Here is an 11,918-nt window from a genome sequence, read left to right as displayed (position 1 = left end):
AAATCCAACAGGAAGTCAGCCATTTTAAAATTAATGTGTAATTTTGGCGACATTTTCCCCTCTTTTCAGGCACCGTTCTTTGACAAACTCCTCCAAGAGATTTCATCAGATTTGACCGATCTGGGGTTTGTGGAATCTAAAGACCTTTGTGATGTTAAATTGCGAAGCTTTTTACATTCAGGTAAACGGGGTGGTCATGGCGGCACTTAGAATTGAATCACTCGCCAAAAAGCAGTAATTTGCTGTCACTCAAAAACGCAATGTCCGATCTCTCCCAAACGTCGCAGGTGTGATGAGACTCGAGCTCGGAAATGTTTGTTATGCCCTTTGTCAGTAATAGTTAGAGCGCCACCTAGTGGGACGACTATAATCATGATTGAATGAGATGAATTGTTAGCTGGTGGTTAAATGCATGAATTCCATCAATGTGACATCAGATCGGACGTGCTGGTTTTAGGTGTTGGGCGTGGCTCGACGCGCCGGGGCGAGAGGGTCCTCATTACGCTGCTTGCAGCTTTAATTAGGGCCCGAGCACTGAGAGTGCGAAGGCCCTATTGTATCTGCTCTGTTTCTTCTTCTTCTTATTATTATTATTATTAGGGCCCGAGCACTGAGAGTGCGAAGGCCCTATTGTATCTGCTCCGCTTCTTCTTCTTCTTCTTCTTCTTCTTCTTCTTCTTCTTCAGGCAAAACAAGGGCCTTTTTGAGGGCCTAAACATGGTCAAAAACTCGTGAAATTTTGCATGCATGCCAGGTCTGGTGAAAAATTTTGTATTTTAATGGTTTTACATATGAGCACTGGGAAATGGCTCTAGAGCGCCACCTATGCCTTGTTAAATGCAGCCCTACGACCACATCGTTTGAGCTACATGTATGAAATTTGGCACACATGTGTACCATGCCAAGACGAACAAAAAAGTCAGTGGGCCCATTGACGCAAACCCAACAGGAAGTCCGCCATTTGGACGTGAAGGTGACATTTTGGCTTTAATTTTGTCATTTCCATGCCTCGCACTTTTTCGAACTCCTCCTTGGGATTTGGTCGTATAAGCTTCATCTTTGGCCAGTGTCAACTACACACTTGGGCCATGTTAAATTGCGGAGCTTTTGAATTTTTGCGATACGGTGAGGCCGTGACGCCACGGCGAATTTCGATGACTCGCCATGAAAATCTTATTGCCTCTCATTCTGTCATACATTGTCCGATCTGGACCAAAGAGCACACATATGATAAGGCTCCAGCCCTGAACATATTTCAACTGCCATATTTGACATCAAGGACAGCGCCACCTAGTGGGAACAGGAAATGTCATGTTTTACACTTTGAGGTACAGTATTGTGATGGGGGACATCTGCAGCCTCAAATTTCTCCAGAAAAGCCTTAAGGAGTTGGTCTTGGGTTACAGTGAAAACTGTGAGTTTTCGCGAAAGGGTGTGACCCCAGCAGCATGGCGAATATTGATGTTTCGCCATGAAGAAACAAATTAGTATAACTCAATGAAATCCAATCTGATCAGTACCAGACTTTACAGGCATGATGTCAGACCCGCCCTGAACAGATTGATGTGCCCATTGACAGGAATATGCAGAGCGCCACCTAGTGGCAACAGGAAATGTCATGACTTATACTATACTATATATATATATATATATATATATATAGATATAGATATATATAGATAGAGAGATAGAGAGATAGATAGATAGATAGAGAGATATATATATACATATATATATATATATATAGATATAGATAGATATATAGATATAGATAGATAGATATAGATATAGATATCTAGATAGATATAGATATATATAGATATCTATATATATATATATATAATGTTCTTCCTCTACACCCCCCCCCCCCCCCAATTTTTTTGCACATGTCGAGGAGCGTGTCAGGCTACATTTCACTGTGTGTTATACTTGTATAACTATGCATGTGACAAATAAAGAACCTTGAACCTTGAATAAAGAACCTTGACTTACACTTTGTTGTACTGATTTTCACATGTTCATCATGGACACCTCAAAAGCGGTGAATATCACTGTCAGTCCCTCATGATGTTTCAGTGAGAAAATTGTGACTTTAAACTAAATGGCGCACCCCAGTGGCAACGCTGTTCACCATGACAAATGAAGTGGCTTTTGAGGGGCTTGGAAAGTTTCAAAAGTCTTGAAGTTTGGCACACACCTCCAATGTGAAGACGGCTTTGTTGTTATGATATCATTTTCCTTGAATAGGGCGAAATGGCTCCACAGCGCCCCCTACAAAATTTCAAAACATCAGCCCTTGCTCTGTGTTTTATCTATGAGTCTGAAACCTGGTAAGCTCATGGAAGATGTCAAGATGTACAAAAAAGTCTCCTGGAGCAATATCCCAAATCCAACAGGAAGTCAGCCATTTTAAAATTAATGTGTAATTTTGGCGACATTTTCCCCTCCTTTCAGGCCTCATACTTTTACGAACTCCTCCAAGGGATTTCATCAGATTGATGCGATCTCCAGTGTGTGGAATCTAACGACCTTTGTGATGTTAAATTGCAAAGCTTTTTGCGTTCAGGGAAACGGGGTGGTAATGGCGGCACATGGTTTCAATCACTCGCCAAAAAGCAGTAATCTGCTGTCACTCAAAAACACAATGTTCAATCTCTCCCAAAGGTCGCAGGCGTGATGAGACTCGAGCTCGGAAATGTTTGTTATGCCATTTGTCATTAATGGTTAGAGCGCCACCTAGTGGGACGACTATAATCATGATTGAATGAGATGAATTGTTAGCTGGTGGTTAAATGCATAAATTCCATCAATGTGACATCAGGTCGGACGTGCTGGTTGTAGGTGTTGGGCGTGGCTCGATGCGCGGGGGGTGCGAGGGCCCTCATAACGCTGCTTGCAGCTTTAATTATTATTATTATTATTGGTATTATTATTATTATTATTATTATTATTATTATAAATGGGAGTCATTATTTTAGTTATCTTCCCATTGCAAAGCATCTATGACTCTGTGATTTACTAACATCAAGAGCAAAACACAATTATAATCAGTGTAACTATGTCCTGTGATTTTATACAACCAGAGTGTCTTCATCCATCTAACAAAATGCTATCGACAAAAGTAATTTTCAGATGCAGGACAGGTTTAAACAGAATTTTTTATTAATATTTATTTAGCTGCTTCAGACTCAGCAACTAGGTATCGAGCAAATGCCAGCGAGACTTTTAATGAAGGAGACGCATCGGTAGTGTGTGAATACGTGTGTAAACATACTGACAAACCTTCTCTTGTGTCACTGTTTTAGATTGCTGGCAAACAGGAAAGAGGAAAAGGAAGGCAGACAGAAGTCACAGCAGGCTGGGCTAAAAATAAATCTCACTAAATCAAAGTTCGAAGCCAAGCTCGCTGAGACGTGACAGGCTCACATGAAGGGAAGGACAGACTGAAAAGCTCTACACTCAATTAACTGTACCACTGCCACACCGAGAACTAAGCGGAATGACTAGTGGACAGGTGTGGAATAGCAGCACTGGATAGCTCTGCTGCAGTTATGGACAGGAAGAGAGTGGGTGGGTGGAAATCAAAGGAGAAGGTGCAGATAACGTATCGTTATTTAGTAACAGCTGAGATTAACATTTTATCTAATTACACACTTTCACTACTACTTTTTAGAGAGAAACAAGTAATATTATGTAAAAACAGTTCATAGACCATTAGAATAAGTTTGATTACACTTTTACATGCCATGAAATATTGTCTGAAAAGAAAAGAGAAAGAAACAAAAATGCCTGAAAATAGCCTGTGATTCCTGTGATTATTATTATCCTCCCACCTTTGCAACCAAACCAGTGTCAGCATAATATAATCACCAGGAATGCACTGTTTAAAATGATCTGCTGGACCTTGATAAAATGCTTCCTGGAGTTTCATTATTTGGCAAAGGTACTGATATTGTAAATCCTCAGAGGTATGTACATACCTTTACAATGTCATGTTACCGAAATCCATCAGACACTTTCCACTGTTTGGCGTTTGTATCAGCAGAGAGCTACACTATTTATTTATTTTAAATCATCACTATTGCAAGCTCAGCAGCTGACAGGATTTCTAATGGTTTGAAGATGAACGATACAGAGACAGACAGAAAGAGAGAGCCTCAGCATGCGTTATCAGGGTGTCCTTGAGCTGCTCCCTCTTTCATTCCCATCTCTGTCTGATCACGTGTGGCAGACTGTTGGGAAGAGGCAGAAACTGATACACAGACAGAGAAAACATATCTACTGCTGCCATCCAACTATAAGCTACTGCAACTCCTTAAATTATCTTTTACCTCTAAGGTGATGATAATTCCAAACATATCTCTTAGTTGTGATTTGTACAGTATTACCAGATTTCTGGACATGCTGTCTGCATGCTTGTATCGTATCAGCCCTGTTTCTCCTGTACTCACCTGAAGCCTATGCCCATGTTCAGTGGCGGTCTTAGCCTGTTTGGCGCCCTGGGCGAACACCCCCTCTGGCGCCCCCCCCTCCACACACACACACATGAAGAGAGAGAGTATGCATTGTATGCAAACTGCTACTAAGCAGACATCATAATTCGTCATACAATGAGAACAGGACAAATCAACAATTAACACTGACTAATCAATATTATATTATTGTATATATTGTTTGGAGTTTAGTCTGTTACTGTTACTATTTTTACCATTTCTTCTTGGAGGAACTATAACCCACATAATTTCCTTAGGGATTAAGAAAGTATTCTGATTCTTAATGTTTTAGGATACATGACCTGCCATTATCCAATGACACATCTGCTTACCTGTGTCTTTTGCTCGTTTCTCCTTGTAGGAGCCATAATTAAATGTATTGAATTTTAATGATCACTGGGTTTTCATTTGTTTGGTTGCTATGGTGATGTGTAACGGGAGTCACGTGGGTGGTAGCGGTGACATTAAGAGGGCACTGTCAGTCTGTCATTCATTGGTTTGATTTTGACAGAGAGGAGGGCTGGGTAGCCGTAGGTTTTGTTGACCACAAGGAGTTTCCCCTTGTTGCATTAGAGCCTGTGATGTTTTATAAGTTTGAATCGCGAGCCGATCACATTGCTCTGTAAACTTTTCAAGCACTTTAATAAACAAGCAAGCAATTCCACCTCTCACATTATTGCGTAAGGTTGACAGCGCGTCAGGCAAATAGGCAGGCTCAGTCCCCGGCCTCTAGCGACTGTGGAAGTCGCTACACTCCTCCTCTTCTTTTCTCTTTTTTTTAAACTTTAAAAATGGGTTGTGTGTGAGACTTTAAATCAACAAAATATAAAATATACATTTTCAATTGTTATTGTGTGGTGGACCACTGGAGGGCTCCACTCACACCCAGTTCTCAGGAAGTGTTGTTGCTGTGTTTTGGAGGGAAAGTGTTCAGTTCTGTGGTGATGAGTAATAAACGAGCAGTGTTTATCGAGAGCTCTCGTGTCGTCTGTGTTTACCTCCACATTGGTGACCCCTGACTCGAACATGCTGCAGTCCGATGGTGGCACCAACTCCGCTCTGGATGCATCAGCAGCCACCAGCTACGTTTGCTGTGGCGCTCTAGCTGCCGGACTTTTGGCTTCACGATCCCCCATCGTGCACATGGAGTCTCAGTTCGCCCTTCATGGCATCTCGGCTGACGACACGAAATATCACCATGTGGTGGCTTCTCTCGACCCGCTAACCACCCGTCGTGTGTTGACTCTCCTCCGGGACCCACCCACCCGAGGGAAGTACGCTGCCCTTAAGGAGCTGCTTCTTCGGCGCTATGCCCTCTCCGACGCAGAGCGAGCTGAGAAGCTCCTCTCCCTCTCAGGCCTGGGTGGCGGTACGGCTCTCGAACTGATGGAGCACATGCTATCCTTTCTCGGACCGGACGACGGGGGATTCCTCTTCGCCCACATCTTCCTTCCGACAGCTGCCGGCGGCCGTGAGAGCCGGCCTCGCCAACTCTCCGCTTCTGGGCACCAGAGGTGTGGACTCGAGTCACATGACTTGGACTCGAGTCAGACTCGAGTCATTAATTTTATGACTTTAGACTTGACTTGAAAAAATGTTCTAAGACTTGTGACTTGACTTGGACTTTTACACCAATGACCTGGGACTTGAATTGGACTTGAACCGGTTTACTTGAAAAGACTTGATATTTTACCCCAAATCTAAAATTTAACATGCATATTATATAGAGATTGAAAATGTGACGTCATTCACGGGTAGAACCGCAAAGGATTCTGGGAACTCGTGGCAAGCGGTACTAGCGCACGCAGGCTTTCAATTAAAATCAGTTATACAGCGATAAAAAGAAACACAAAAATGTCAAGAAGCTGTTGTATTATTAACTGCAATAGCCGGTCGCATGACAGCCACGGGAAGCCGACGGGTAAAGAGATCGGTTGTTATCGGATTACGTTGTTGAAGAGAAATTGTTCAAGCCATGTTTCCGAAGTAACAAAGACGCGACGGATGGCAGCCATTCAAAGACCAAATATAACGTCCCAGAACACTCCAGCTCACAGGTTAGTCTGCTCCAAGCATTTACACGAAGGTCAGTGTTTTTTAGTAGTTAATACATCATTTTTCTTAACATAATTGGTGATATAGGTTACAAGCAAGTCTGGTGCTGAACAGAAATTGTCCGCTATGCTCCTTTATTTATTGTGCATAAATAGTGAATTGTCCTGACACAATATTGCGTTTCGCTTCTGTTATTATGGTACATTGACAAAAACATATACTTTTATTCACAGGCTAAAACAGGTTTTTTGTATCACTAATTGCCCAGTACGATTACAGCATACAGTATTATTGTCACTGCTACATTTCTGTGATGCTACCAGAAATTATTTCCACTACTAATTAATTACCGTTGAGCTCAAAGGTCCTATTAATAAACGGTTAAGGAATGTGTATTTATGACGACAATTTGTGAGACTGGTAAACTTATGATACGTACGATCAGAAACGGCCCTAACCAATCTGGCGCCCTAGGCAAGATTTTAGGTGGCGCCCCCCTACATCAGCAGTGTAGTGTAATGTTGTAACAAATAATATTTCTATTAAATAAGCTTTACTTTGCATTTTAATTAACGTGGGATTATTTTTTGTATTTAGAAATAATAGTACCAACTTTTTTTTTTTTTCAACATTTGTGGCACTGGCGTGGCGCCCCCTGATGGACGGCGCCCTTAGCATTTGCCTATACGGCCTATGCCACGGGCCGGCCCTGCGTACGATGGTCTTTCGTTCTACACGGTGCATTTCAAGGTCCTGCACCCATCCGTCGGTAAACTGTACCTGGGCTTGTTGCAGTGACCTGAAGTTACTAAACTTCATGAGTGTATGCACTCACTCCAAGAACCGTATAATTATAAATATGCCTATAAATATGCTACGATGAGATAGCTGACTTCATCTAACTAGCAAATGTTGTCCAGGCTACGTTGGTGATACAGTTTTTTTTTAATGTGTATGATATTTTTGTCATGCGATTTTAAAGCTGGTCCTACAACCGCATCCAAGAATAACATGCAGCTTATCTCAGAACTGTCGGTGAAAATTATTCTTGGAGCTAGGTTTAATTGAGCTGCATTTTAAAGAGGTGCAATTTCACAATTTGTGTATATTTTCTAAGTTCACTATTTTGTCATGTGTTGAGAAAAACACAGATTTTAAAATTACATGGTCTAATATTTACATTTAGCATATAACTGCAACATTATTTTTTCGGGTTTTTTTTTTTAAAGACTCGAAAGGACTTGAAATTCAAAGTTTCAGACTTGTGACTTGACTCGGACTTTTACACCAGTGACTTGAGACTCGACTCTGACTTGCCTGACATTACTTGAGACTTGACTTGAGACTTGAGGATAAAGACTTGAGACTTACTTGAGACTTGCAAAACAATGACTTGGTCCCACCTCTGCTGGGCACGAAGGATTATCGCTGGCTGAGGACGCGGATCGTATTCTTCTGGCTACCCGCACTTTCCACGATCACGACCTAGTTCCAGCCTCGCCGGCGGCGCCTTCCACTTCCCCGCTGACCTGTACCAGATCCTTCGCTGACGGCAAAGATCGCGGCACAGCGACACCATGGACGGGACCTCTGTTTCTACCATCAGCGTTTTGGCGCCGGAGCGCGCCACTGCCTGCTGCCTTGCGCTTTTCCGACCCTGGGACATGGACCCTGCCAGCGCGCTGTAGCGGTCACGACCGCTGGCGACAAAGAAAAACTGCTCTTCATAGAAGACTCGCGCTCTTGGAGACGTTTCCTGGTCAACTCCGGCTCCCAGAAGAGCCTCCTTCCCTCGTCCGGAGCCGACAGTTTAGCAGCGGGCTGTGGACCGCAGCTTATTGTGGCTAATGGCTCTCCCATCGCAACGTTCGGGGAAAGGTTCGTGACTGTTTGTTTTCATGGTCGGGATTTCCAATGGACCTTTCTTGTTGCCGCTAGCTCTGTAGGGGAGAGTGAGGTAAGATGAGCCAGTGGGTAAGTTGAACCACCCCTTGTATCTAGGTAACTGTGTACATGTTTTGTCATGTGACCATAAATCCAGGAAGCACTCATCATTTCCATCCTGCTATATTAAAGAGGAGCACATTGGAGAAGGGGTAAGTCTGTATTACACAAAAAAATGTTTTTTGCTTGTCAAAGTAAAATTTCTGCCTATCAGGTAAATTGACTGTAATATTAAAACAAATGTATCTGTGTCTAAGATGATATATTATACATGTTGGTGGGTTTCTAAAATATAATATCATCTGAAGAAGTTTTCTAAAGATTAGCCTAAATTGCTAAGCTAGCCCGTTTTTTTCAAAATGGTGGCTATGGGGCAAAGTGAGCCAAAGGCTATGGGGTAAATTGATCCAATGGTTCAACCTACCCCACCATAAGGCACTGAAATTTATTTAAGGCTCTGACTTATTAAATAGTATTTTAGTTCAGTATACTGAACCCTTTTGTTGTATTTGTCATATGTTAACTATTATAGAAAAGATATCATGCCAAGGACCTACAGACGGAAGACCAGCTGGGGCTCAACACCCCTGGAGGAGATTGAAAGGGCAGCGAGTGAAGTCAAGGGAGGAAAGTCCATAAGATCAGTGGCTAAAGAAAGACAAATTGACAGGTCAACACTCAGGAGATATATTAAAAAGAGGGACACACAGGAGGTCAAATCGGTTGGCTATAGTGGAACAGCTTCAGCAAAGAGAGTCTTCTCTGAGGAGGTGGAGAAGGAGCTATCAGAGCATATCAAGAAGCTTGCAGAGCAGTTCCATGGCATTTCCCCAAAGAAATGCCGTGAACTGGCATTAGAATTGGCAGGCAGAAACAACATTCCTACTCCCAGCAACTGGACAGAGAAAGGTTTAGCCGGTAGGAAGTGCAAGAAACAACATTTCAGTAGGTTGGCACAGACTAATGTATTTTGTGTAGTTTATTACTTTACCATTACATTTTTTAGGTAAAGAATGGTTCAAGAATTTTTTGGCACGCCACCATCTCTCTTGCCGTATGCCTGAGGCAACATCTTTGGGAAGAGCTACAGCCTTCAATAAGACTACAGTTGGGGAGTTCTTTGACAATCTGGCTAAAGTGATCGACAGGTAACAGAAGTTATCTAATTGAAAACATTAATAACTATTTATGACAACTACAAACAACAGTTAAGTGAATAAATATGCGTACTCTCAGCTAACATTTTTTGCATTACTTAAAAATTTAACTAATCATCATTGCTCTTTTTTTGTTTGACAGGTATAAATTCCCCCCAAACATGATTTTTAATGTTGACGAAACAGGTGTAACAACAGTACAGACACCAAAGCAGGTAGTGGCAGAAAAAGGAAAAAAACAAGTGGGCTCCGATGAGGTCCAACCCAGGCAAAACTGCCAGCATATACCAAATTGCTGGTTGTGTGAATGATGCTTTCATGTCAGCAATGACACCACGAAATATCTCCTCGGGATTTAGAGCCACTGGGATTTTCCCTTACAACAGAGATATCTTCTCTGATGCAGAGTTTGAGCCATCCATGGTGTCAGACAGGCCCAACCTGGAGCAGCAGCCTGCCGCTGAAGGTGTTGCACCTGTGGTTTCAGCCTCTCTTTCTGCTGAGCTACCTTCACCAGACCCTGTACATGCATGTGGTTCACGAAGTGACCCCAACCATGCTCGATATGTGTCTCCCACTGATATTCTACCCTTCCCCAAAAGTCAGCAGCCCAGGAAACAAACAAATCGAAAGCGTGTGAAGACACGAATCCTGACTGATACACCTGAAAAGCAGGCAATTGAGAGAGCCCATGAAGAAAGGACAAATAAACTGAAAGGCAAAAAAGAAATAATCCACAAAAAGCAAGGAATGTGGAAGAGGAAACAAACCCAGACAAAAATTGCAGTGGAAAGCAGCTCTGAGGAGAGTGATGTTCCCATCCCATTTGAAGACACTTCTGAGTATGAGAGTTCCAGCGATGAAAGAAGTGAACCAGATGTCTCAGACCTGGTAGTTGGTGACTTTGTCATCGTAAGATTTGCATCCAAATCCAGGAGCCACCATTACATTGGCCTGGTTGACAGCTTTGCAGACAACGAAGTGAGTGCCAGATTTCTCAGAAGAATCCGAGGGATCACTAGCAGTAAGAAACCCACGTTTGTGTTCAAGGAAAATGATGAGGCATCTTTCCCACGCAAGGATGTGCTGAAGAAGCTACCTCAACCTCAACAGGCTGGAGGGACTGCAAGGAGGGAGCAACAGTTCATATTCCCCTGCAACCTTGATCATTGGAATATTGAATAGTTCTTTTGAATAAATGGTTTTGAACTGGTGGTTTGTTTAGAAACCACCAGTTTCCAGGTTTGTTCTCACAGGTTTACAACTGTTAAAATGGTTTGTTTTCACAATATGATCAGTTTTACATTTTAAAAACTGCATGGTCAGTTTGCCCCAAGATGGCTCAGTTTACCCACTGACTAGGTTCAATTTACCCCTAATCTGGGGCAAGTTGAGCCAAAGGAGCATTTTTTTTTAATAGGTCATTATTTTGGGCAGCGTCATCAGACATAGATTCTGATCATTACATTTGAAAGGAGACATCCTGAAATAAAGGAATATGTTATCATTCTATTTCTGTGTTATTTTTTTCTCACATCCAGGGCAACATGAGTAAAAAGTGGCTCATCTTACCTCACTCTCCCCTACCTATTTTGGGCGCCGATTTTCTTTGTGCCCACGGACTGCTGGTCGATGCACTGTCTTTTTCTTCAATACCCTGAATCGGGCTAATTTAGTGACTTCAGGGAATGTTTTTCAGCATTTGCTCTTGGAGTTCCCTTCACTGACTTTTCCTAATTTCTCGAACACGGCAACGAAGCACGGGGTTGAACATTATATTCCGACGGTCGGTCCCCCGGTGTTCGCGCGCGCACCGCCTCGACCCCGCGAAACTCTCCGTCGCTCAGGAAGAGTTTTCCGCAATAGAGCGCCTCGGCATAGTGCAGCGCTCGAATAGTGCCTGGGCTTCTCCGCTACACATGGTGCCCAAGTCAGACGGTCGGTGGCTGCCGTGTGGGGATTTTTTCCGTTTGAATAATGTCACGGAGAACGACCGTTACCCCATTCCCCACATCCAGGATTTTTCCGCCCACCTCGTCGGCACCTCGATTTTTTCTAAAATTGACTTGGTGCGGGGGTATCACCAGGTTCCCGTGCACGCCGAAGACTTCCCCAAAACTGCCGTTATTACCCCTTTCGGCCTATTTGAATTTTTGCACATGCCGTTCGGCCTGAAAGGCGCCGCCCAGACTTTTCAGCGGTTGATGGACTCTGTTTTGCGCAGGCTGCCTTTCGTCTTCGTGTACCTTGACGATATATTGGTGGCCAG

At 43.0% G+C, this 11,918-nt stretch overlaps 1 protein-coding gene across 1 annotated transcript; it reads left to right on the top strand.

Annotated features, from left to right (window-relative positions):
- The first annotated feature begins 8,541 nt into the window (after window positions 1–8,541).
- On the top strand, window positions 8,542–10,717 carry LOC146565319 (uncharacterized). The gene is made up of 3 exons (XM_085287916.1): window positions 8,542–9,410; window positions 9,499–9,640; window positions 9,792–10,717. The coding sequence occupies exons 1-3, from the start codon at window positions 9,035–9,037 to the stop codon at window positions 9,958–9,960; spliced, it is 687 nt and encodes a 228-aa protein (XP_085144042.1). The 5' UTR covers window positions 8,542–9,034; the 3' UTR covers window positions 9,961–10,717.
- The last annotated feature ends 1,201 nt before the right edge of the window (window positions 10,718–11,918 follow it).

The sequence above is a fragment of the Mchenga conophoros genome, linkage group LG10, assembly GCF_057382185.1.
Source record: "Mchenga conophoros isolate Kocher_MC1m ecotype Shallow Benthic linkage group LG10, M_conophoros_male_GT1.1, whole genome shotgun sequence".
NCBI lineage: Eukaryota > Metazoa > Chordata > Actinopteri > Cichliformes > Cichlidae > Mchenga > Mchenga conophoros.
This window is presented reverse-complemented; position numbering and strand designations above follow the sequence as displayed.

Bases quoted from the DNA above. Each gene is read 5' to 3' on its own strand.
- LOC146565319 (XM_085287916.1), top strand. From the start codon at position 9,035: ATGCCAAGGACCTACAGACGGAAGACCAGCTGGGGCTCAACACCCCTG. The intron at 9,411-9,498 runs GTAGGAAGTGCA...TACATTTTTTAG, and splicing joins GACAGAGAAAGGTTTAGCCG to GTAAAGAATGGTTCAAGAAT. The intron at 9,641-9,791 runs GTAACAGAAGTT...TTTGTTTGACAG, and splicing joins CTGGCTAAAGTGATCGACAG to GTATAAATTCCCCCCAAACA.